The sequence below is a fragment of the Lontra canadensis genome, unplaced genomic scaffold (genome assembly GCF_010015895.1).
Source record: "Lontra canadensis isolate GAN:19392208 unplaced genomic scaffold, GSC_riverotter_1.0 scaffold34, whole genome shotgun sequence".
NCBI lineage: Eukaryota > Metazoa > Chordata > Mammalia > Carnivora > Mustelidae > Lontra > Lontra canadensis.
Genome location: NW_022631028.1, coordinates 4,878,439 through 4,901,296, shown reverse-complemented (window position 1 = coordinate 4,901,296; position 22,858 = coordinate 4,878,439). Strand labels below are relative to the sequence as shown.

Genomic DNA, 22,858 nt, shown 5'->3' with positions numbered 1-22,858 from the left:
TACACTCTAAACTTTGCGAGCGCAGAAAATCTGTGAACCTTCTTCACCGCCTACTCTGCGGTGCCTGCCACAGGGAAGGAGCACCCCTAACGTGCTTTTAATCAAGTCTTTCGATCCCTAGGAAATCCCAAAGCCCCAAGAAAAATGCAGAGCCAGGGAAACCACTTCGCCTTTCTCTCTGCCCACAAAGAGGGGCGGGGCCGGGCGCAGGGGGACGGGCGCTGGGGCGCAGGGGGGGGGGGACCCCGGGGGGCCCGGTGGGGGCCGGTCGGGCCCGCCCCTCTCCTCCCTCGCGCCTCCTCCCTCTCCGACCTCCGCTGCCCGCGCGCACTGGGCTCCCCCGCGCCGGGTTTCCTGTTTAAGATGGCGTCCCCCGCAGCAGCGCAGGCCCGGAAACTTCTGCGAGACCTGATGCTTCGGACCCCGCTGCTGGCGGCCAGGTCTCAGGTGAGCGCGCCGGGTGGCAGGAGCCCCGCCGCCCTCCTCGCCGCCGCCTCTTCCCTCCTGGCGGCGAGGGCGCGGCGGTGCGGGCGCTGCACCCCTGGAAGCGACGCGCGGAGCGGCGCCCGGGCGCACGGGGGACTCCCTAGTCCCCCCTCGGGTGTGGCTCCGTGGTCCAGGGGGGCGACACTTAGTCCTCACCAGGGCTGTCGTCGGTTTCCCGGGCTCACGTGGAGAGCGCCGGCACGGCACCTGGCGCCCAGTGGCCAGTCAAGAAGTTCCTTGGGCCGGGTTTTGGAGTCCTGAGGTTTTATTATCTGCTTTGTCAGTTGAGCTTTGGGAACGTCTTGACCCTTGAGCGCGTTTGTTAGGCCACGTGATGAATATTCCTAGAAACTAACCCAGCCTGGTTGGTATTAGTTACTCACCTCCCTGAGAACTTTGTACAGGGCGACTGCTTTGGCAGACTTCAGGACGCTTGAGTTGGTGAAATGCGGGGGTCAAGGAGAAAAGTGGGAAATGCGCTCCCTCCTTTCAAGGAGCAGTCCGCCCCGTCACAAGCATGACATGGTATTGGCCCTGTCCACTTTCTTCTCCTTTATGGAGAATGGAAACCTAGGGGAGCCCGGCTGGATGCTGAATAGCTAGCTGTTCGAGCTTGCCTTCCAGTGGATTTTACCTTCTCCAGAACGGTGAGAGTCGAAGTATTCAGAAGCCCTTTGGGGAGTTTTGAGTTGGTGATGACTCTTGGAGAAATCACTCAACTGCTCAATTTTTGATTCTCCGTAAATAACCTCTTTCCCCTTTGAACGAAAGGGCAGTGTGGGGCCCAGCCACAGAGAGCAATGTCCTTGTTCATTTTTCCATTTTTAATGTATGAGAGGCAAATTATCACTCATGCAAATTTAACCAGGATATGCATAGTATAGTTTTTAGAAAAAAATGAAAAGATAGCTACTAATGATTTTTTGAGTTACTCTAAGCTTTGGCTAATTATAACACATGCAAGGTTTTTTTTTTTTCCCCAGCCTTCTCTTTTCATTTCCTGACTTCTCATTTCTCTGTTTTTGTTAATGTAAATTTAAAAGGTGCTAATACGTATTACTGTAATATCCTTAATAGGCACTTGACAGTATGGTGGGATAGCAAAAGGAATGGCAGGTTTGTCTAATTAAAATCACTAATAACTATTGTAATAGAGTAAGGAGAATACCTCCAGGTGATCAAGTCCTATTCATTATTTAAGTGTTACAAAAAAACAAGAACTGTGGCGCTAACTATGAGTGTAGGCTTGAATTGATGAGAAACATGGGGCCCAGGGCAGTGAAAACTCGAGCAAAGCAAGTAATTGTGCAGAGAAACTGAAGTGTTCAGCTGACATGTGATTGGGCTTCCTTGCCTAACCAAGAAATGAAAGCCTGAATACAGCACTCTAGGGAATCTGGTTGGGGATGGATAGCTTTGGTTCACTAAGAAGAATAGGTGAAAGGATCCATTACCTCACCCCATCCAGTAGCCTTGATTTACATTCCTTGTGGCCTACGTGTTATCCCGTAAATACAAGGTTTCAAAGATGAGGATTTTTTTTAAGTTGGGAACAGTAGATAGTGTCCAAGACACTATCTTGCAAGCTGGACATTAGCAAGCATATAGTCCGAACAGCTCATTTCACTGGTGGAAAAAATCGAGGCCTAAAGAAGTTTAATGACTTGTTCAAGGTTTTAGTTTGTGGCAGAGTAGTTTAAGTTCCTATAACACCAGGCTGTTGCTTGGTGAGTATAGGCTTCCTCATGAAAGTGCATTATGTCAGTATTTAGGTTAGTCTGCATGCCAAATAGGAACTATATCACATCCAAGTCCTAGGACTACTGACACACATTCATTATTTCTATTTAAACATCTTAGAATTGACAATAATAGCTGAGCATTGCTCATGACTTGTAAGGAACTCTTCAAATTCTTGGATAGTTCTTAGTATCTACTCCATCTGAGTCTCCTTTGATGTTGTGCCTACCTATTCCCTTGACTGTGCAAACATTATAATGCACATGACCCCCATTCTTTTCCCCACAAAACCTAAAAATCCTAAGTGTCTAGAAATCTGTTGCCATTCTTGACTCAGACCTACTTTGTACTGGACCTTGGGCCAAGCTGTTGTGTGTACAGAGGTAAAAGGTCCTGTTTCTGCTTTAGAGAAGTAACTTTAACCACTCAGAAAGGTACCCCTAGAATGATACTTTACCTACCACCTCCCATAGTTAAGTTTAACATTTGACACTTATTCCCAAGGCTTAATGTCATTGACATATTTTGTTTCCTCTGCTCTTGGCTTCAGTGTTTTGACTTATGACTGATGTTATATTTTTAGAGGGTCCCTTTAGCCACTTATTTTACATATATTTTTTATTCAGTCTATACGGTGAACAGGATTCTTCTAGGTGCTGATATTTAGGGTTAGTGAATAAAGCAGGCAGAGTACATGACCACATCATACTTGATTTTCATAGGGGTGGGGAAGGGTTTGACTTTTCATACACAAACAGTAAGATGATTTCTAGCCAGGGACAAAAGCAAAGAAGAGAATTAAACAGGATCATAGGATGGAGAATGACAAGCTTAGCCAAGAAGATGAGTGTTGATTAGATGGTCAGGGGAAACTCAGTTTGACAAAGTGGGGTTTTTAGTTTTGTTTTGGCCTAATTTTTTTTATTGCAGTATAATGCATGTATTAAAAATGTACATATTATAAGTGAACAGCTTGATGGGTTCTCACAAATTGAACATGCCCAGGTCACCTGAACCAGATAAAAAAAAAAGCTCTTCATTTAGTAGTAACCCAGAGGGCCCCCTCATGCTCCTACTTGTTGCTACCTCCACCCTGGAAAGGGTAACCAGTGTCCAGACTTACACCACCATTCCACTGTCTTGTTCCTTTTTGTATGTTCTGTAAATGGAATTGCACAATTTGGACTCACATTCTTAACATTATGTTTATGAGATCCTGGAGGTGACTTTTGACATTTGAGCTGAGAATTTAGTAATGAAAATTAGCCAGCCAGGTGAAACTCAGGGGAAGAGTGTATAGGGCAGAGAAGACAGCAAGTGCAAAGACCTTGAGGTGGGTGTGAGCTCAGCATGTTCAAGTAGTTAAAGAGGGGAACATGGTGGTCCTAATAGGCATCTGAGGTAGCTAGGGGACAGATCAGGTGGGGAATTGCAGTGTCTGATAAGGAACTTGAAAGAGCCTAGAGTGGTTAAGTGACTTGCCCAAATTATTTGGCTTGTAAAAAATAGTTGGTCTGGATGCTGAAAACAAGGCATTTAATCACTGTACTGTGTACTTCATATTATAGACCTAGGCTGGCTTTGAAACTTTTAGAGAGAATGTTCTGTGAACTCAGCACCCCAGTCAAGATCTAACCCCTGTTAGGGCTCTTTTCACAGATAAAGGACATGTTGCCATGTCCAAACCAGCCAGCTAGGAGAACAGGGTTTTGAGTTACATGGCAGTGTGATACAGCAAGGCACAGCCACAGTGGACACAGGGACTGACACAGATCCCATTGCGTCGGTCATGTCTTAGGGGAAATCTTGGTCGAGGGCACAGAGTTTAAATAGCTAATTATAATTCTAAACCTGGTATTGTTGCCTCTTTTGTACATTTTCCCTCTCATAATGGCAGGGTGAAGTTCACAGAGCTGCTCTGTTATGAGAGGAGCACAGACACTGTGGGAAACACTGCTATCAGGTCCGCACGTGTAGAATCATCGTGTGGTTCTCCGTGAAGCCCAGAGCTGCTGTCCGGGAACTGAGAGAGGAGCGCATAATGTTGGTCGCGTCTGCTTGGACGTGCGCTCCTGCTCTTTTATACTTCAAAATGGATGGCTCCAGTTCAATTTTCTCCTCTTTCAGGAAGTAGGAGGAGAAGATGGATGTGTGGCTTTTAGAAGTGAAGGCCTAAAGGTTCTGGCAAGTCCTTATCAGCCAAATGAGGCTGTGGAGGCTGCGTTGGAAGTTGTGACTCACCTATATGTGCCTTCTTGCCTCAAAGAATTTTTTTTTTAAAGATGAAGTACAGCTGCAATTTCTGCTGTTAGAAAAGGAAATCTATCTTAGATAATTTAGAAGCTAAACTATTGACCTTCTGTGTGGGGAAGACCTTTGAGTGTCCCAAATTGGTTTTGTTTACTGTAAATGAAACTTACCTTTTACTGGCCAGTGATGGAGTGCACACACCCTGAGTAGTGAGAATTTTGCTGCCCCCGTATCCTAGCCCAGTTCTGTAGGCACAATGCCCAGAAAGTCCCTGAGATAATATCTCAGATCTTGGGGAGGAAGAGAGATTATGTAAGTAGCCTCAGATCATTTAGGCTTCAATTCTCTTTACTACTCAGTGTGGAATTGTCACTTGATTTATCGCTTTCTGTTACTTGACGGAAAGGTTTTGCCTGGAGAACTTGGGACACTTGTACACATTTGAGCAAATGGTAAAATCAATATACTAATGAAATTTTGGGAAATAATACTCAAGTTAGTCTGGTGAAGAAGATGGAGGTGGGGAGGGCATTCCCGGTGGAGGGGGCTGCATGCAAAGACAGAGGGCAGAGAGAAGGTGGGGAGATCAGAGGACTCATTGCCCCCAGTCGGGTACCGAGAAGGGAGAGGCAGGTGAGAAACGGAAGGGGAGGGCTGATGGTCATCTTTTAGGCAAATGAGGAAAGAGGATAGGCTGTAGAAAGCCTAGAACTCAGCGTGCATAGAACTCCATAACCAAAAAACTTGCCATTTAGTTCATTTTCTGAGTACTTAGTCTGTGCCCAGTGCTCTTTAGTGTAAGCTCCCTGAGGTTGGAAACTATATTGATTTAGTTCTTCCCTGTAAATTCAGTGCTTAAGAGACTGCTGGACATATAGGTGCACCTCATTGATGAACACTGTGTGACTGAGTGAATGCAGAAAGGAGATGCAGGGGCCTGCCCTCAGGGGCTTAGAGTTTGGTGGCAAAATTGGCATGTAAGCCAGTAATTATACCAGGCGGTGTAGCTGCAATAAAGCTGTGTTGCTGGTCTTCTAAGGCACTACTTCTTCCTGCATCGGGGCACCTGCTGTGCCCTCATTCTGACACGCCATTCACTCTGATCTCAGGTGGTGTTCCCTTCTTCCACTCGCCTTTCCAACTCAGTGTTTAATCTTCAGACCAGGCTTTCTCTCATTATTTTATCTGATTCTCCCTCATGCTGGGGATTATTCTCTGCCCCTTTCTTGCTTTACTTAGTAGTTTATAACACTTTACCTGGCAGTTTACTCTGTGTGTGTGTGTGTGTGTGTGTGTGTGTATTTATTTATGGTCAGTCTTCCTCGCTCTCCTCCAAGTAAAGCTTGTAAGCTCTGTGAGGCCAGAGATTTTCTTACACACCACAGTTTCCCTGGCTGGCTTGACTAAGTATTCAATAAGATTTTATGGTCGCAGTGAGTGGGTGGGGTACTCAGAGAATAGCCAGAGGCAAGTAACAGAAGTGGAGCGATGATGCTGGTAATTGAGTCACGAGAGGAAGGAAGGGGATGTAGAAAGTCTGCTTATGAGAGGGCTTTCATAATAGGACTGTTCATTCCATATGTGCCTGAGACCCGTGCGGAGTGATGGCGCCGCATTATTTCTTTAAGCCTTGCAACATTACTGCAGAGAAGGTTGTACTGTCTTCATGATACATGTAAGGGAACGGGCGTCCACGGGTCACAGAGTCATCTGCTTAAAATCACAGTGCCCGGGAGTCACCTGCCTCATGCTGACAAGCCACTTAGGCTGTTGAAACAGTAAGCTGTACTAAAGGGTCCTCTTGGGGCTGAACCGGCTGGTTGCACTGATGGCTTACGTTTCCTCATCTCTTTGCCCTGAGCGGCAGGCACCTTTGGTTCTTTGGACTCATGCTGACTCAGGTGTACTAATCAGTGCTGCACGGTTGTCCTCTCCAGGCTCTTACCTGACTCTGTCCTCCCCTGCTTTAGAGTCTGGGAAACAGACTAACAGAGGAGGAAAGGGTATGAATTCGGCATTCAGATAGAACTAAGTTGAAATCCTGGGTCTGCCAGGTTCTTGCTTTGCAAGTTATTGAACCTGGCTGAACCTCTATTTATTGTTCTCTGAAAAGGAATAATTTGTATAGATGGTTACAAAGAGTACATTTGACATTATAATGATATAGTTGGCTCACAATGATTAATTTTCTTACAATGAATTTGAAGTTAAATTTACTTTCATTTTTCTTAGGCTTTATTAAGCTAGAAACATTTTCCTTTCTCAGATCTGATAAACATGTATTGTTTGCTGCCATCTCAGGGTTAGGCACCAACTTGGTGTTTCCATATGTTTTATTTCATTTAATCCTTGCAACAACCATATGAGACAGAGGTGATTTTTTTTCCCTTTGCATCTGGGGAACTTGAGGCTCAGAGAATCCAAGGCCAGCCTCCTGGGCTCCAGCTGTTTATTATTGCACAGATGGCATGAAGTGAAGTTCTGTAGAGGCCCAAGGTAGCAATGGGGAAGGTCACATGGGGAGCTCAGTTGCACCCCCTGGATGTGGCTCGTTCTAGAAGTGTTTGCACATGTTGGTGTTGACTTAGTAGTAATGGCTTCTAGACCTCATATGCATCAAAAATTTGGGGTGGGAGGCCACTTAAAGAATAGAACATAGTCAAAACATGTACCAAAGGGCAGACAGATGCATGCTTCACTGTCTGCCCAACAAAGCACTGCCCGGAGGGTTTCAGGAATGCTGGAGAAGCTGTGAAATGGCATTGCCTTTGTAGGTGGGCTTTGGGGAATGCTAATGGAGGATGAACTGGTGTTCTGAGTTCAGACTTTGATCAGGGTGCTGATATCATGGCCAGCTTTTACCTCTTTCTAGAAATGGTTAAAACAACTACAGCACCAGTCATGAAGGCCTACATTCCTCATGTTTAACTCTGAAATTTGTTTTTATTTTAAAATTGGAGTGATTTGATGTAATATATCAATTGTTCCTGGAGACCTGGCAAAGCGTTAGGAGTGGGTCTCTGTAAGTGCGGGACCTGAGTGGGGGTGGGATGTGGGTCTGGAATGTCTTTTCCCATCACTCTGCACTTCTTGTGCTTGATCCGTTTCCATTTGGGACTGTCTGAGTCCCAGAGTTTTGACTCGTGGGCACTGAGGAATTTCAGGAGGGATTTTGAGCTGTCTTGTGGATTTTGAGGTGGGGGAGCAGTTGGAGATGAGGCTGGGGACATCAGGAGGGGCAGGCACCATTCTGCTGGTCCTGGTGGATCTGGTAGTGGAGTTGAGGTTTATTCTTGAGGGCAGTTGGGAGTCACCGAAGAGTTAGATAGTGAGGTGACGGGGCAGTTTTATGCATTAGCACACCCTTTCTGCATAGAGGACGAAGAGGGTTAGAGGAATCCAAGCAAGGTGATTATTTGGGTGACTGTTGAACTGATTCAGTGGCAGTAATGATTATGTCAGGAGATTGGCTAAATCAGGACTGGGATCAGACTGCCTCGGTCTAAGTCTTGCCTTTAACACTGATAATTTTTGTGATCTGTAGCAATAATAATTTTTTTAAAAGATTTTATTTATTTATTTTAGAGAGAAAGAGAGTGTGTGTGCGTGTGCAAACGGGGAGGGGCAGAGGGAGGGGGAGAGAGAGAGAATCTCAGGCAGGTTCTGAACTGAGTGTGGGACCTGACATGTCTCTTGATCCCACAACCCTGAGATCATGACCTGAGCCCAAAGCAGGAGCTGGATGCTTAACTTACTGCACCATCCAAGTGCCCCCGTGATTACATATTTTATTATAAGATTAGCTTTTTCTCATTTCAGTATCTCTGAAAACTAGATTTTTTTTTTGCACACTTGTGATTGACAGGTTTCTTTCTTTCTTTTTTTTTTTTTTTCCTCCTGTGATACATAAAATGGGAGAAGACAGGGGCTTGAACCAAAATTAGGGTGACTACATAATTTATAGTTTATTGCCAAATTGGGATACCTTGAGAGTGAATGTGAGCACTGTGAGTAACTATACTAGGGCAGCAGGTATAACAGAAACCAAGACTGTCTCTGGAAAACTCTAACTGAATTGGACTGAATGTTGATAATGGGGTTAGAAGAGAAAGATGGACATTATTAAGGCAGTAGACTGGACAGGGGCCACCGTTTCTATGCTGGGTCCCCATTGCTGGCTTTTCTTTATCCTGTGCTGAAAGCACAATGGTGATAAAGGCTGTTTACCATCCCTGAGTGGAGAGGGTGTGCGGAACCAGTCTAGTTAAAAAATATCTTGCTTATCTTTGCTCCTAGAACCATGTACTTTGTCCCTGTGCCCAAGTGTTCTCTGAACTCTGTTATGGCCCTGGGAAAGGAACATGTAAATAAAAGAAGAGAACTCAAAAGTCCCTAAATCTGCCTCCCTTACCAAGCACATGTTTCTAAGACTGAGTGTAGTGAGAGTGACACACTTTCCCCAGTCCCAAGCCCCAGGCCTTTTCTGATGTTAATGACATCATGGTCTTGTTGAAATGGTGCAGCGTGGCTTAGTTATTTCCTTCTAAGCTCTCTGGCTTGTGTGGGCGGTTCTGTTGCATCTTGAGTCTGCTTTAGTTAAAGAGACTGGCTTGGACGTATCTCCGGGAAAATAAAAGGTTTATTGAAAGGGAAATGGACTAGAACTCAAGACCAGTCTTCCTTGGTGTTGGCTCTTCTGTGCCTTTTCCACTCATCGTGGTTACATCTCTTTATAACTTCTACCTGCACGTGTTTCTTTAGAATTTTATTTAAATTCAGTTAATTAATATATATTATTAGTTTCAGAGGTAGACTTCAGTGATTCATCACTTGCAAGTAACAGCCAGTGTTCATTACATCATGTGTCCTCCTTAATGCTCATCACCCAGTTACCGCATCCCCACACTCACACCCATCTCCCCTCCAGTAAACCTCCATTTGTTTCCTATAGTTAAGAGCCTCTTATGGTTTGTCTCCCTCTCTGAATTTGTGTAATTTTATTTTTCCCTCCCTACCCCTATGATCCTCTGTTTTGTTTCTTAAATTCCCCATGAGAGAGATCATGTGATAATTGCCTTTCTCTGGTTGACTTATTTTGCCTAGCATAATAACCTTAAGTTCCATCCATGTTGTTGCAAATGGTAAGATTTCATTTTTTGTGGCTGAATAATATTCCATTACACACACACACATACACACACACACACACACCCCACATCTTTATCCATTCATCTGTCTATGGACATCTGGGCTCTTTCCATATTTGGGCTATTGTGAACACTGCTGCTATAAACATTGGGGTACCTGTACATGATTTTGATTGTTCATTCCCATGCCTACTATAGCCCCGTATCTCCCAAACATCACCCAGCTTCTGTCTCCCAGGATGTTATATATCTAATAAGAAAATCTCATTTGTCTAGCTCATCCTTTTCTATTCAGGTTTAGATCACTGGCCAGCTGAAAGAATGACTATTTTGTATACGGTGTCTTCCTCCATCCTACAGCACGTGGCTGAGGTGGGAAGGTCTTAGGAACAGCACCCTGGCTGCCCCAAGTAGCAGAGCTCAGGGTGCAGTGCCGATGAGGAGGCCTGATCTCTATTTAGAGCATCACGATATTTTCCATCCTTCATGAATTGCTGCTAACCCGTCTTGTTTTCTCTAAGATCACATGTTCATGGTTGCTTTTTTCCCTTTTTCACATTTCCAACTTTCTGAAGATTTTCTTACTATTCACCTTTTTGATCTGTGTTGGACTACTTTACCATACTTGAAGGTGATGGCAGTGGGACTTGTTTTAGACTGTTTTCTTATGATTAAAATGAAAAGTATTTTTCAGGAAGAAACTATTAAATGGGAAAGTGGGGTATCATGAGAAGTCAACTCATATATCCAAATAGCCAAACAGAATAGCCAAACAATTTCTAAGATATATATAGACAGCGGGCTTCATACAGGCCCAGAACACTTCCTTAGCTGTGCTTGAAACAATATTCTGAGTTGAAGTACTCAACTTATCTTGGTTTACCTCTACTTTATGCTTCCCAAAGAACGAGCTTCTTACTGGGCAGGGCTTCCTTTAAGCCACCTGCACAGGCTACTTGTTCCCATATCAGTCCCTGGTGCAGTCAGCTGGGACTCAGGGGGCAGGGTTCATTTCATTCAGACCCATGGTCTTGTGAAAATTATTTACATATTTTATTTGTAAGACACACGTTTCTTCACTCACATTTCAACATCTCTGAATTCCAAATATATTTTATACTTGTGTCATAGATTGATTTGCACGTTTTTCCCAGTGGTACATAAAAGTGGTACAAAAATTGTTAGTTGTTAAATTTGATGAAATTACCCTGTGCCTGAGTTTCCTCAACTGCAAAATGGGGAGAGTTACTGTACTCACCTCCTACAGTTGCACTGAGCATTAACTGAACTCATGCACACCATCTTGGCACTGTGCCTTAAATTATCAATAAATATTAGTGATTGGTTTTGGGATTATTATTGCAAACTAGAATCAGAAAGGCTTTATTTTCATAGATCTTTACCTACCATTCCTCTAAATCCCGTAGTGCCTCAAGTTTGCAAGGAAGATGAGCAGTGGAAGCCCAGAGTAGAGAATCAGAAGAGTCAAGGTAGGCAATGATACGAAAGGAGAGAGAGGCTCCTTGTGGTGCCTTGTGTGTGCTCAGGAATAGAGGAATAAAATGAAACCTCTTGGGAAAAGGACTTTCTTGACCTCACCACCGATTGCGAGATTTTTAGCTTTATCAGAAAATACTACTTTTTGCCAGATCAATGGGGATCTCTTCACATTTGTATAATGAAACTCTGGTATCTTTTGCTTATTGCCGTCATCTTCTGATTCTGCTCTCCTAATTGCTATCAAGATGCTGTAGTTAAAACTGCCTGGACTTTGAAGGACTTATTTGGGTTATCTTACCTTTGAAAAGGGGAGGAAAACCACATTCAATATGCACTCTCGTTCCAGCCTTAGGGCTTACGTAGGCCTTAAATAAGTAATATAAAGAAAGCTGAAAGTTATTAATTATTTTTGATTAAGGAGATAAACTATTAATGAGGAGTGTTTCTTTGTTATGATTCACAACTCTTTTTTTTTTTTTTAAAGATTTTATTTATTTATTTGACAGAGAGAGATCACAAGCCGGCAGAGAGAGAGGAGGAAGCAGACTCCCTGCTGAGCAGAGAGCCCGATGCGGGGCTTGATCCCAGGACTCTGAGATCATGACCTGAGCCTAAGGCAGCGGCCTAACCCACTGAGCCATCCAGGCGCCCCAATTCACAGCTCTTTTTTAAAGCGATGTATCATTAAACCTGAAAACTAACAATACTGGGAAAAGAAGAATGAATTTTTCAGTTGTTAACATTTTAATAATTAGCATGAAAAAATAAATGTGCTATTTGGCTAATTAGGAGAGCTAGATAAATTTGAGATAGTGAAGTTATAAACTGGTTACCCTCACTAATTGAAAAATGATGAAGAAAGGGTGAATGACTAAGTGTTGAGTAGTCTCCTTTGAAATGGAAGCAGAAGTCTTATGATTGGTCATTTGGGGTGGCCGAGCCTTAGGATATAGATTCTGACACCAATTCAGATGGGTTTTCTAACACCACCAAGTGATTGTCTAACACCAGTTGAGTGTCCTATAATTCATCTCCATTCTGACACTGTTTACCGGAGATAACCTCAGATACCACATGTTAAGGACTTAGTCCTAAAACTGCTGGCTCCTGGCTCCCTCTGCCAATCTCAAGTCCAGATTGTCTCCTGTGCTTCTGACGAACCATAGATTGGAGGTTCCTTTGGTCCCCCCCACCTCAGGTTCCATCAGTTTCCTAGAGCAGTTACAGAATTTAGAGAAACATTTTACTTCCTAGATTACTACTGGTGTATTACAGGCTGTATCTCAAGAACAGCCGGGTGGGAGAGATGACTAGCGCAAGGTATGTGAGTAGAGGTGAACAGCTTCAATGCACTGAATGCGCCACTGTCCCCCAAACTCCATGTGTTCACCAGATGCAAAGCTCTCAGAAGCCCATAGGTCGGGCATTTTTCTGGAGACCTTATACATAAGCATGATTGATTAAATCTCTGACCGCTGGTGATTGAACTCGGTCTCCAGACCCTCCCACCTCCCCTAAGAGGGATGGGACTGATCACTTGCTTGGTTCCCCTAGCAGCCAGCGCCCATCCTCAGGTGGGGTCCAAGAGTCACTTTGTGCGCATAACAAGAAGACACCTTTATCACTCTCATCACTTAGGATCAGGATTTTTAGGAGCTCCACACCAGGACCATGGATGAAGTCCAAATACGCATTTCTTACTACGAATCACGCTATCACAGGTACTTCTAGGATTGGAGTACCCGATCCAAAACTAGCAGGGCATATTGTGAATGTAATGGATGCTTTCTTTTTTGTCTGGTAAAGGTTGATGGTGAGGCTTTTATGAGTGGTATAAAATTGATTTTATAACTATATTTTATATAAAATATAATTTTAATGTGAGGGAAAACACACAGAGTTAAAGCTTCAGATAGAGATGAGAGAAAATTATTAAGTTTCCTTTTCCATTAAAGGGCCATGTGTGAGTATGACATTTCATTTATCTTAATATTGACAGTATATCAATAATGTTATGTTTACTGCAATCCACAAGTTCCAGTATTTCTTTCTTGAAGATATTTTCTTCTCTGCTACAGGGTGAATCTATTTCCCCACACATACTGCAAAGGCTTTTTTAATAGGTCAGAAAAGAATCCCTTTACTGGAACTTTGAAGTTCTAAATAAGCAATATTGTTGTAATTTAAGTAAAATTAATTATGAATGGAAAGCAGTGTTTTTGTGATTGAATTTAGGATGTTAAGGGAAGTAGCAAAGGAACTGCATTTTTGATTCAAAATTTGACCCTGCAAATGCCTTTTATGTCTCTGAAACCTTGCTTTTTGCTTACCAAGTTTCTAAAGGTCCTAAAAATACAAATGTGTATATATTTTTAAAAATTTTTATTATTTACTTTTTTATTGTGGTAGAATATGCATAACATAAAATTGCCATTTTACCCATTTTGAAGTGTGTGTCTTTGTGGCGTTAAGTGCATTCACCTCAAGTAAGTGCTGTGCAGCCATTGCCACGATCCAACTCCAAGAACTTTTCCATCTTCCCTAACTGGAATTTGGTACCCATTACACACTAGCTCCCCCTTTCCCTCCTCACCAGCCCCCTGCAAACTACCATTCTTTCTGTGTCTGTGAATTTCACCACTCTAGGGTCCTCACGTAAGAGAAATCACACCACGTTTGTCCTTTGTGACTGGCTTAGTCCATTTAGCCTAATGCCCTTAAATCTCATTCATGCAATAGCAAGTGCCAGAATTTCCTTCCTTTTTAAGGCTGGATTATATTCAATTGTATGTATAAACATATGTAACATTTTGTTGCTCCATTCATTCATCCGTGGACACTTAGGTTGCTTTCACCTTCTGGCTATTGTGAATAATGCTGCTATGAGCATGAGCGTACAATGAATATATATTTTATGTTAATGTTCTCCAAAGTAAAAATGTTGTCTGGTGTATATTTCCTGTTTCCCGTGTCTGGTTAAAATGTTTAAGAAATACCTTTACTGTTAATATTCTACTAAATATTCATATTCTTTTATTCTTCCAGTGAGTATTTGTTAAATGCGTAATAGGCACACTTATTAGGCCCCGGAGATGGTGGGTTGGTAGGAAGCTTGGGCCTATGAGGTTGCTGCTGCCTTTAAGGAACGTATATAGGCCAGTGCGGTGGAGACCACTGAGAAATGGGCAGTTTAGGGAGAGGCGCGTGGTGCTCTTGAGAGCTCCACAGGGCTCTCTGGAATGTAGCTGTAGCATTCCCCTGGAACTCACCTACACAGGGGATGTTGATGGTGTCTGTTCCAATAACCTGAAGTTGAGTACATGCCGGAATAGACTCCAGACATTTCCCAAGCACATCTCTTGCGCAAGTCGGGTGTCGTGCCCTTTAGCAGGATTGTCTCATTGAGTTCTTACAGTGACCCTGGGAGGTAGGCGTTCTTACTGCCCTCACCAAGCCTATTTTAAAAAGCAGACTGTTTCAGAGACTTTATACACAGAGCTCTTGTCACAGCTATTGCCCCACACAACTCCTTGGGTTGCCACTCAACATTGTTCTGTTCAGTTGTGCCTGTCACGGGTTGGATGGTGTCCCTCCCAAAAACAAATTTCTCCCTTCATGGCTTAAGCCTCTGTACCTCAGAATGGGATCTTATTTCAAGATAGAATCTTTACAGAGATTATCAAGTTAACTGAAGTTGCTGTGGTGGGCCCCAATCCAGTAAGACTGGTGTCCTTATAAAAAAGGGGAAATTGAGATTCAGAAATGCTGATAGGGAGAACGCTTATCTGAACATGAAGAGATCATGGTGATGCGTCTATGAGCCATGGAATGCCAAAGGAGGCCAAAAAAGCACCAGAAGCGAGGGGAGAGGTATGGAACAGGTTCTCCCTCACAGTCTCAGAGGGAGCCAGCCCTGATGATGCCTTGTTCTCAGAACTTTGAGACAAAACATTTCTTTTAAGCTCCACTGTCTGTGGTGCTTTGTTCTGACAGCCAGAGGTAGTAAATATAATGCCTTTTGGTGTTGTGTGGTATGCAAGTTTCGTGACTCACCTTGAGTTTTTCCACCTGGACCTTTTTGGCATCCCTGAGCTTTCCTAGAGATGCACATCTTTTATAGCTCCTTGGAAAGCCAGCTCATGGACCATGAATACAAGTTGTCTTTCTTTATGCTTCATATGTTTGTTTTTGAACCAAACCTTGTTTCCCACTACATTATTCACCAGTTGCTCGTTTGAGAAGCTCTGACCATTTCTGAAAGTGAGATCAATTTAAAGCAAGAAGAGTTGCAATTGAGAGAAGGATATTCCCGGGAATAGAGTGTAAGCTCTGATACCACCTCCTAAATAGGAATTCTAGAAGCATTTTGAACTGCAGCAAGAAATTGAAATAAACACAGAGCTTTACTTAGATGTGTCAATTCTGGTATTTTTCATGCAGCTTAAGTGGAAAACAAACCTCATTATTTTTTGGTCTCACCCTGCTCTTAACCATTCTCTATTCAGACAGCTCATCCAAGGTTAAACAAAAAAATTGCATTTTAAAACTTAGGTACAGGCCTTTTAAAAACAGTTACATAACTTAATCCAGCTGATTTTGTAATCAGAAGCATAACACCAAGCACTGTTTTTCTTCAGTTCTATAAAGTTGAAATTTAAGAATAATCAGCATGCAATCAAAAGCTGATTATAAGTGAACAATAATGAACATAAAACTGAAATCAATTCTGAGGGTTATAGTGAAAGAAAAAAAGGAGTAATAGCAGTAGTTGAAAAAGGAAAGTAATAAAAAGAGGTTATGCTAATAGGCAAATAGTGGATGAAAATCAGTCAGCAGCAATGCTCCATGGAATTCTCAGAGACTTTGAGGGAGAATAGGAGAAACAGAGATGATAAGAGAGTAAAAATGTATTTACTTGTATAGACTTACTGCCACAGAAGAAATCATCTAGGAAAAGTCCTCGTGAGTTCTAGGAATGAATCACATCTGGTTCTAGATGCTGGCAGGTGGCGTGGAAAGAAAGGGTTCAGTTGTATCCGATCCTAGCCCACTGATCAACGTGTGGCTTCAGGTAAGATACTCAGCTTCTCTGAGATTCAGCTTAAACAGCTCCTTAAACAGTTTTAACACTTACCGTACTTTGGCTACGTACCAGGAATTATGCCACGTGCCGGGTGCATACACAACTTGGGTACTAAAGCAGTGTGTCCCAGGGTGCAGAGAACATCCCATTGGCACTGGCAAGGCTATAGGTGATACAGGGAGGCAGCGTCAGATATCAGCGAATCACTGAGGGAGGAAGTGACTCTTAAATATCTTCAAATTGTTCGGATTTCATCAAGGAGAATTTTCCGTCCGGTGCCAGTGTGCTTTTAAGATCTTCAGCTCAGGAATTTTTGCCTGCACTAGCCAGAGCTGAATCCCTTTTATTTTTAGACTGTATTGGTATTACCTTCTACCCAGGCAAACAACATAGGTAGTTGTTTAAAATAAAGATCCTTAATAAGCTATGTGGTTGGTTAACCACATAAAGCAATTGTATTTTGTAGATATAGCAGGAATTTTGTGTAAGCAGTTGTCATTTGGAAATCTTTGAACTAGAGTCGCCTTTAAATTTCTCTCAGTTTGTGTTTCCTGGTAGGAGATAGTGAGAGAAGGATTCATGTGAAAGTGATTTTTGGGGGGAGGTATTTCCAGGAAAATCTGGAAGGGGATCAGGGAAGTTGAACCACTAGGAGAAGCAGGATAAGGAGGGTGTGCTATTCAGCTGAGACTCAAGGAGGGCAAGTTTGCTTTTATTCAATAGGGCAGACTGGACATGGTGTATGTATGTGGCACCCTGGAGTTTCCCCAGTAGGGGCAAGGGAGTTGGGGTATTTTTACATCCTTATCCCTTCCATCGGGTTATAAATTCCCAGGCACTTGTGGTTCTTCATCCTCAAGAGGAAGTTGGCATCAGAACCCCAAGACAAAGGGCCACGTGAGCTGGCTGCTGGGGGTGGGAGACACAGGAACCATGTGGAGGGATCTGAGGTCCTGTGGGTGGAGTCCTAACCTGCTGCAGGTCTGTTGCAAGTGACAGGTAAGCCACTTGTGAGCCTTGTGCATTGGAGATTTAGTTTAATCCTTCCTGTCTTCGTTCCCTCATCTAGGTTTTAGAATAGCAGTAGGAGGGACACCTGGGTGGCTCAGTGGGTTAAGCCTCTGCCTTCAGCTCGGGTCATGATCTCAGGGTCCTGGAATCGAGTCCCACATCGGGCTCTCTGCTCAGCGGGGAGCCTGCTTCCCTCTCTCTCTGCCTGCCTCTCTGCCTACTTGTGATCTCTGTCTGTCAAATAAATAAATAAAATCTTAAGAAAAGAACGTAGATTTAGAATAGCAGTAGGAAAACTTCAAATTCTTCTATGAAATTCTAGAATGTGAGAATGGTTAGGCCTCTTTGACGTCATCTCTTACATGATAAAGCAACTGAATTGCAGAGAATTTAAACGTGGAAAACCATTTGTGCCGCCTGGGTCATAGCAGGAACTTGAACCCCGATCTTCTGACTCCCATTCCAGGACATTTACAGTTTCGAATTCAGGTGATGTAAATGTGTTTGGGTCTTCAGATATATTTTGTTTTTAATGTAAACTCAGTGGTTTGTCTCTACATGGCCTCGCTTGGCTTTTAAGCTTTTCTGAGTTAGGGACCATTTGAGATTCTGCAAAGAGATATTGAACATTTGGTTTAATATTCCCATGGACTTTGGCCTAATAAATCCTAGCTGAGCTTTTCTATCTATCTGCATTAGAAAGATATTTCTCTCAAAACTTGGTATTTTGGTGAAATGAGTTTAGGTTTTTTTTGTTGTTGTTGTTCAGAGGCTTTCTTCTTACCGGTCTGAAGTGTAATGGACTATGGGAACCTGAAGAGTGTACGATTCAGTGATAGTCTCCCTAACATTTATAGCATGTGTTGATCAAATAAAAGTTGCTGAAATGGGTTCAGGTGGTTGATGATAATAGGTATGTTTCTGTCAGCTTCCTTTCTGTGGTTCTTTTAGGAAAAAAGAATTGATGTTCACGTTTCCTTGGACTGTTTAAAGAATCCCACATAGAGATTGTACTTCTGCTTTAACAGTGATTTATAGAATCTTAGGAGGAATTTTGAAAAGAATTCAGTCCTAACACAGAAGGCAGGACCATTTTGTATGGGCAGTGAAAACTTGTTTATGGTCACTGGGACAGAAATCTGTGGGTTTTCTTTTACACTACGTTATGGCTGTTACATGGACTCAAATTGGTGTTTTAAAGACTATTTGCATTCGCCTCCAGTAACAAATACCATAACGAAGACTACAAAGCAGTAAGTATGGTTTGGTGGGCATAGAACACAGGCTGTGGGTTGTGGGATGGGGGAGATAAGGCGAGGTTGATAAAATGGTATAAACTTTAAGATTTAAACATGAAAAAGGTCTGAGGGTCTAATTATAATATGGTGATTATAGTTGATAACCCATGTATTATATATTTGAAATTTGCTAGGAGATAGAATTTAAATTTTATCACCCCACACCTCAAAAAAAAAAAAAAATGTATGTACGAGAAGAGGTGGAGAGTGATGTGGTAACTCCTTTGATGGGGGGAATCCTTCCACAGTGTTTCCATATAACCCATCATTACATTGTATACTATAAATATCTTAATGGTTTTGTCAGATCTCAGTAAAGCTAGGGAAAACATAAAAATTAAGCAATAAAAGGGTGAACCATACAACAAAGAAAATACAGGCACAAGCACCTGGGTTCTAATCTTGACCCTGACCTTACTAGTTCTTGTGTTCTTAGGCAGGGAACTTAAACTCTCAAAGCTTCATTTTCCACCGGTGTCAGTAGAGGAATCGCAACCGGGCAGGGGCGGGGAGCTGTGTGAAGACCTACGGAGGTAAAGACTGCTGGGCCTACAGGAAGCACTCAAGAAATGGTGGTGATGGTGATGGCGCTTGGAGGACTCGTTTTGCTAGGAATGATAACAATACATTTTGTCTTTTTGTTTAACTGAACATATTCATAATAGATTGTTTTACATATGGGCATGCTGTGAGGGTGGAGTAAATGATATGCTTTCCTCAAATAGCAAGTTGACTAACTTAGGATAAATACCACATACATACAATTTGGCAAGGAAGAATCATTCTGGTGGTATTGTCTCGGGATCATCAAAAGCGTGTCTTAGAGAGTGAACTAGGTACCATAATGCATATGAACAACCTTCAGGTTTCCTCTTCCCTCCACCCTGGGCCTCATTCGCTTTTTTCCTCCTGTGCGTGGACTCAGCATGCAAACACAGGCTCCCGTGTTCGTACTGCTTGACCTAGGAGGTCCCCCTCAAACATTGGACTTACACGTTCATGTATTTTTTCACGTTATGTTTCCTCTGCTGGAAATGGGCTTTTCCCAACATCTCTCCTTACTATCGTCAAGATGTAGCCCAAATGGTACTTCTTATAATGCTTTCTGTGTTTTCTGCTATTATCACTCTCCGACACCCTCCAGCAGCAAGTCTCTTTCGTCTTTTTGCATCTCTAGCATCTAACACATGAAAATTCTATAGGGTGAGTATGTCCAGTTGCTGTTTAGCAAAGGGTTACAGTTAACTGAAGGTGAGGAGTTTGCTGCTTTTGATGGATAATTATTAACTTTAAATATCTCGTGTTGGAGGGGACGCCTGGGTGGCACAGTTGGTTATGCCTCCTACTCTTGGGTTCAGCTTGGGTCGTGATCTCAGAGTCAGGGTCGTGGGATCAAACCTGGCACCAGGTTCTGTGCTCAGCAGGGAGTCTGATTGAGACTCTCTCTCCCTCTCCCTTTGCCCCTCCCACTCATTCTCTTTTTCTCTCTCAAATAAGTAAAAAAATGAATGACATCATCAGAACTTGAAAAGTTGAGGGGCATCTGGATAGCTCAGTCAGTTAAGCCTCTGCCTTCGGCTCAGGTCATGATCTCAGGGTGCTAGGTTTAAGCCCCACATCGGGCTCCCTGCTTGATGGGGAGCCTGCTTCTCTCTCTCCCACTCCCCCTGCTCTCTCTCTCTCTGTCAACTAAATAAAATCTTAAAAAGAAAAAAAAAAGAACTTGAGAAGTTGAAAGAATAATTCTCTTTCTCATTTAATAAAAAAATGCCCATGAATAACATTAAAAATTTGATAGAGAAAAAAAATCAGATACTGCTTGCAAACATTTTCCTCCAGCCTCCCCCAACCCCCACTATGTGAAAAACCAATTACTTCATCTGTTTACCCAAGAAACCCTTTGATAAGTGTGAGTTGGAATAAATTGTAATGGAGAAGTTAAGTGTTGATGGTTTAATATGTGTTCTTGATTTTCAGGCCTGGGAACTTTGTGCCATACCTCTAGCTGGCGCATCTTTACTGTTTACAGCCTGTAGAATGCTTTTCAGTTAGAATTTAGTATACTAAATGGCAGCCTTGCCAATAAAAATGGCCGTAGTTGGAAAGGGTTTTGGTTCTAATGCGAGATCCGCTTCATAGAAGACAGACTATTTGAATCCTTTTTTGGTTCATGTTGTTGTCCTGATCCTAATGTCGTGTTTAGTTTTCGGAGTTTACTTGGTGGCTCCTGATGTTTCCATTTATTTTGTGGTATGAAATGAAAGAACTAATGACTCAGTGAGATAAACTGTCTGAGGGGGTGGCAGAGCCAAAACCTAGTCTTTTTTAAAATATTTCATTTGTTTGGGTGTGAAAACTATTTTAGGGAGAAACCCTTTTGATTTAAAAAAATGTTTCTTATTTTGTCATTATCTGGAAATTTTATGCCTCTTTGCCCACCAAGTCCCGCTTTTCCTGTCACTAATCTAAGTTTTTATTAACTCTCTCAAAATAGGATGTCTTCTAGCTTGACAGGTAGCAATTGGCTTTATACCGAAACTTCAGTTCTGGTGAGAGTTTGAGAACATTTTTTAAAAACTATATTTTGAAGGCATGAAATTGCTGACTTACAATGACTGATAGAAAAGAATAATCTTGGATAAAGCCTATGCATATTAAATATTTTGGATGCCTGGTCTAAACAGGTAATATTATGTCATTTCTAATTTTATATCTGAGCAAGAAAACTTATCTTGTACTTATTATATAAAACTTTGAAACTACAGAAATATATTAGAAGACCTTAAAGATTTCCTGCAATCCCCTGTGCCCTAGAGAACACCATTGTAAATAACAGTGTAAACCATTTCATTATTTGGCATGAGTGCGTTAGGTGTATGTATGCATTTTCTTTTAAACAAAATTAGAATCACGCTAATTAGAAAATTCTGTTTGTTTTTACCCTCCCCCTTGACATCAAATCAAGAATACTAACCTATGCATTAAAATTTTTCGCAGGTATTATTTGTGATGCCAAATACTTTGGAGGAAAAGGAGGCTGCACTCACGTAGATGTCTTAATTTATTTTGTCAATTGCTTATTAGAGGGCATTTATGTTATTTCTGATATTGTACTGTCTTAATGTGCTGAACATTCTTGAGCATAAGGTTTTGTTTACTAATCAAATAAATTTTTGAGATGTTTTTTTGGATTGCCCTCCAGAAAGGCTGAACAAATTTATACTCCCTGTGGTGATTAACAGTAACAAGAATATTAGCAGCGCCTATTTATTGACAATTTTTTGTATATTATATGCCACATCCTACTTTAAGCACTTTGTGTGAATTAACTCTTTTATTCCTCAAAAAACCTAGCCTCCTTTCAGAGATAAAAGAAATCAAGATGCAGTGCGTGAAAATGTGTCATACAGTACCCTGACCTGCATCAAATATGATATAAAAAAAGTTTTCCTGTTTATTAGATGGGAAATAGCTTCTCATTATTTCATATTGAATTTCTCTGATATTACAAAGATTGTACTTTTTTTTTCATCTTCCATAAAGCAAATATTATCTTTCTCTGTCTTAGGAAGAAATTTGATCCTGAAGATGTCCTAAGACAAATTCTGATTCTCACGAGTCAAAAATACAGTTACGGTTAGGGGAGGTGGGTGGTGGGATGGGTTAAATAGGTGATGGGTATTAAGGAGGGCACTTGCTGGGGCACCTGGGTGGCTCAGTCACTTGAGCATCTAACTCTTGATTTTGGCTCAGATCATAATCTCAGGGTTGTGAGACTGAGCCCCAGCTTGGGCTCTATACTCGGTGTAGAGTCTACTTGAGATTCTCTCTCTCTCTCTCCCTCTGCTCCCCACCCCTACCCCTGCTTGCAGCCTCTCTCTCTAAATAAATAAGTAAATAAATAAATAAAAATCTTTAAGGAGGGCACTGTGATGACCACTAGGTGTTGTATGTAAGTGATGAATCACTAAATTCTGTACTTAATATTACAGTGTCTGTTAAATAACTGGAATTTAAATATAAATTTGGAGAAAGAAAAACATATATAGTTAGTGTTAATTTCAGTAGGAAGTTTTTGAGTGCATCACTGACTTCCAAAATTAACACCAGTTTATGCTAAACAGCACTAAATCCTGTTAAAATGGACAATTTCTACACGAGTTGAAATCAACCATCATAACATGGCATACATAACAAGACAGTGTCCTTTTATTATTTACTCTGTAACATGTTTATTATCTATTTTTTTTAGCTTTTTTTAACTTTACATATAGTGCACTTGATATTGGGATTATCAAATATTCATTGTTAGTCAGTGTTTATGTAATGGAAACTTTAATACA

General features: G+C 41.9%; 1 protein-coding gene across 1 annotated transcript in view; it reads left to right on the top strand.

The window, feature by feature from the left end:
- Positions 1 to 255: 255 nt before the first annotated feature.
- SUCLG2 (succinate-CoA ligase GDP-forming subunit beta) overlaps positions 256 to 22,858 on the top strand; it is a 273,815-nt gene continuing 251,212 nt past the window's right edge. The window contains exon 1 of the mRNA XM_032867349.1: positions 256 to 447. Coding sequence (XP_032723240.1) covers positions 364 to 447 — 84 coding nt within the window. The 5' untranslated portion in view covers positions 256 to 363. The remainder of the gene's footprint in view (positions 448 to 22,858) is intronic.